Consider the following 4,368-nt stretch of genomic DNA (forward strand, 5'->3'; position numbering starts at 1 on the left):
TGTGTGTGTGTGTGTGTGTGTGTGTGTGTGTGTGTGTGTGTTTCTCACAGGAAGTAGATGTTTGTAAGCCTCTGGGAGTCCCTCTGCACGCCGTCAGCAACAGTCCAGCTCCTCCTCCGGCGGTTTTACCAGCCGCCGCCGTGCTCCCAGCCTACAGCACCCTGCCTCTAATGCCCGGCTTCCTGGGGACGCCTCACCCGCCGGCAGCCACGCCGAGCCCCGTCACGCACACCCACACCGCAGCCACCGACTGGAACACGTACTACTACGTGAGTGCAGCTTCCAAACGCTTTCATCTTAAGATCTTAAGAACTAAATTTACACAGCGTCCAATTTTTGTATCGAACATGCTCAGATTATTTTCTTCTGCAGTAAACCTTACTGCAACTTTCTCTTTAAGTTCGTTTATTTATTTGTTTTTAAATTAGTATTAGGCTGTAAAATAACTCCTCAAAAGCAGATGAGTAGCTTTAGACAGGAAGCTCGTCTCTGCTGAGCTTCATCTGCATTTTGTCTGTGCAAACCATGACTTTTATCAAGCTCAAGGCTCGATTCGTTTGTTCTGGGTTGTATAAATCAGGGGTTCTCATCTGGGGACCCCTTACAAGGGCGAAAAAAATTCCAGGGACCCCCTCATAAACCTCATGCTGTTTTAAAAGATAATTTATTTTCAACCCCTAAATGTCATGGGAATATCTATTTTTATTAAGTTTATTATGTTTGTTTTATTAGTTCATTGTTCTCCGTATATTTTTAAAAACAAAAATCAAATTTAGTGAAGTTTTCTGAGGACCCCTAAGAAACCTCTCGTGGACCCCTGAGGATCCTGGGATCCCAGTTTGAGAACCTCTGGTATAACGTACCGCAAAGTGATACTTGAGTAAAAGTACAAGTATCTTACCATAAAATTACTTTAATAAAAGTTAGTCTCCTCTAAGAATATTACTTAAGTAAAAGTCTTAAAGGATCTGATTTTTTTGTACTTAAGCATCAAAAGTAAATTTCTGACAAAAATGTACTTAAGCAAAACTAAAAAAGTAGAAGTATTGAGTAAAATGAGTGGTTAGATTTTACATAACGATGTTTATTGGGAGGTGACCCCGCCCCCATGCCCCCCCCCAAAAAAATATTTTTTTTCTAAAGGCTGAAATGACTGTCGTATATGTACACACTTCTCATCCAATCACAAATAAATTCAGTGAAATTCACTCTCTCTAGGAGGCRCACTTTATACGGATAGTATTTTGTTTTACAACAATCTGAATGAAAACAAGCAAAAATAAAATAAAAATAACAACTTTATACTTCTTGCCTTCTTTTAAAAATGTAGTAGAAAGTACAGATAATTATGTGAAAGTGTAAGGAGAAGTAAAAAGTAGGCTGAAAAATAATTACTCAAGTAAAGTCAAGACAACCAAAATTTCTATTTAAGAACAGTAACAAAGTATTTGTACTTATTTACTTTACAACTCGACGTTTATTGATTCTTTCAAGATTTTAAGTTTGTTTTCTTCTTCTAGCTGGTAAAAGCTGGACGTAAACTCTCTCCTCTCCATCTCTGTCTCATCAGAACCAGACGAGGGGCCTTAAGAGGGAGTACCCTCAGCTCGCGGTGCCCGAGGCGCCGTCATCGGAGGGGGCCTACATCGGGCAGCACTCCCAGGGCCTGGGGGGTCAGTACGCTGACTACTTCAAAAGGAAGAGGCTGTAGAACCAAACAGAACCAGCCCTGCAGCTTAGATAGTGGGCGGGGTGCAAACAGCCGGATGTCAATGGTTCCCCCTTGTGGCCTTTCTGCGGCGGCCATGTTTGCTTCCCTGCAGAAGGTCAGGGCTGCAAGTGGCTGAAGTGAAACCAAGCCATAGTGCTCTTTGATCTTTCTTACACACACAAACACGGTGTCGCTTTTGTCCTGTTCAAGCCTTAACTATTTCACTTTGTTTCTCAGTCTGTACTTAATGTACATTTTTTTCTAATATATTGTATACTAAAGTATAATATATCTGTATGTACAAGCTGCTTTTATATTTGCAGGCAGCTGGTCCTTTTCACCTTTTTTTTTGTTTTTTGTTTTTTTTTTCCTTCCCAGAATCCTGTCTGATGTCACACACACACTCGCTTTGATCGTCAAACTGCTTCACTGCCTTTTATTACCCAGGTTCCTCTTTGAATCTTCCTGCTGAGAATTAGAGCGCGTCTCTTTATATGTGCGCGTGTGTGTGTGTGTTGTATCTGTAGGAAGTGTCAGCCATTTCTCTCCCAACGTTTGGGAGCACATCAGGAAAAAAAAAACGGGGGGATCTAAACCGAATAAAGCCCTTGATTATGGTGACTTACAATAGCTTCCCTTAACGAACCGACTTTTTTTTAAGAAAAAGAAAAAGCTGTGTAAATACTGCAGTGTAACATAGACTATATGAAGCCATGCGTATCGGACAATAATAAATAAAACAATGAGCGTTTCCATGCTCTGTTTTTGATTGTGCTGTACTACAAGAGTAGAGAAAATATTAAATGTCAGATTCTTTTTTTTGTCAATCTATAATAATGTATTGTTATATATTTGTATATTCCAAGGCAATTCAAGTAATCTATTATTCCTAAGTCGATATACGAGACTTCAGTTAAATTTTTTTTGCTTCTTCTTTTTTTTACGCCAAATAATACGGCTCAGTTCTCTTTCTCTGCTGTTTTGTCTCATTTAGATATTTTCATGGACATTTTGTTGTGATCTTTGCGGAGCAGGTTTGTTTTTTCCCTTTCTTTTCTTGGAGGAATATGACGTTTATTGTAGGTTTTTATCAGATATTATTGCACAGTCAGTGTAGACGGTGAGGTTTGTGTTGTTAGAGACTTCCTGTCTGACAAAGCGGCAATAACTAAAGCTCCTACTGCTGTAGAAAACTGAATGTATTGTTTAGCTGTTTGATACAGGCACTGCTGAAAGCTTTCTCTTCCTTTTTATTATCATATTCTGCTCCTTTATTTCTGTTTTTATATGTTTTTTAATCTCGGAGCAGGATATGAAATGCTTCGCCGTGGCAATCGCACTCACGCACTGTGAGGAATAACAAGGCGAGACGGTGAAGGAGGATCTGAGCTGCGTTTGCGCCRCGAATCCGAGCGCAGGAACGCAAGTTTGTTTGGAGAAAATCTCTAAAAGACACACAAACATCCTGTCGTTTTGTCCAAGCCTCCCCCTGTGGAGTTTATAAATCGATTCTTTTCTCCTCTCTGCGCAGCTCATTTGATTGATCTGACGTGTCTAAAAAATATAATATTTTTTTATTTGACACTCGGCTCTCCTCACTGATGCTGAAGTGTAAAACATGAGCTGATTTATTAACGATTATTAATTCGATCAGTTTAATCTGTTTTCTTAAAAGAATGAGATTTCCTGTTTTATTATCAGCTGTTAAAAGGCAACGGTGGAAATGTTTTTGCCAACATAAAAAAGTCTTCAACGCAGTCAGAGCTGATAGTGGATGTGGTAGTAGCTGAGAGTCATTCTAAAGCCACACTCTGATGTTCTTCACTTGAGCACTTGTAGTTATTTATCCTGAGTTAGCTTCAAGCACTTGGACACATTTTATGGCGACGTAGAGTGTATGAGTGGCGATGATGATGATGATGGCTCTAACTTCCTCTTCTTTAAAGGTGAAGGAGGAACAGAGTGAAGGTGAAAAGCTGAAGCAGCATTCCTTAACTGTCTTTGTTCCTCCGGTGGGCTGTTTCTGCTTTTAATTGTTTCCAGACGCTACCGGGGGGCTTTTATTTTGAAAAYTAGGGTATCAGACGACTTCCTCCGGTTTTTAGCTTTAGCTTGACACCCTTACAGAAAATATAAAAATGTMTTTTAAGGTTTTTAAGGAAYTTCAGGGGCGAAAAACATCGTCTGTTCACCTCCTTCATGCACGAGAAGAGTTACGAAAACTAATCGTATCGTGTCATAAAAACTGTCAACAAWTAATATTTGCCACTTCGCAATCACTGCGATTAGTGTCGCGTGAGAACGTRTTGTTGTGCTCGACACACCATCACTATCAGGCACACATGTGAGCCCTGTTGGGCAGTGTGCAGCAGCTAACCCTAAATGTTTAATCACCTGAAACACCTGCTTTATTTACCGTTATCGGTGAAATGCCACAATTAACCGTGATCATTTTTTATGCCAATATTGCCCAACCTCAGGTGTGCGTTTAGTTCAGTGGTAATCTGTCACTTGATGTTCACGCTGATGGAAAACTACTGAGGACAAACCTTTACTGGATCTACGGTCACCAATTGTCTTCAGTAATACAGCCGGTAAAATAAGTATTGAACACGTCACCATTTTTCTCAGTAAATATATTACTAGAGGTGCTAATG

General features: G+C 39.9%; 1 protein-coding gene across 1 annotated transcript in view; it reads left to right on the plus strand.

Moving 5' to 3' along the window:
- raver2 (ribonucleoprotein, PTB-binding 2) overlaps positions 1-2,542 on the plus strand; it is a gene marked incomplete in the record, with an annotated part of 133,137 nt that extends 130,595 nt beyond the window's left edge. The window contains 2 exon segments of the mRNA XM_014014291.1: positions 51-269; positions 1,571-2,542. Of these exon segments, the coding sequence (XP_013869745.1) occupies positions 51-269; positions 1,571-1,711 (360 nt within the window).
- Between the last annotated feature and the right edge of the window lie 1,826 nt (positions 2,543-4,368).

The sequence above is a fragment of the Austrofundulus limnaeus genome, unplaced genomic scaffold (assembly GCF_001266775.1).
Source record: "Austrofundulus limnaeus strain Quisiro unplaced genomic scaffold, Austrofundulus_limnaeus-1.0 Scaffold113, whole genome shotgun sequence".
NCBI lineage: Eukaryota > Metazoa > Chordata > Actinopteri > Cyprinodontiformes > Rivulidae > Austrofundulus > Austrofundulus limnaeus.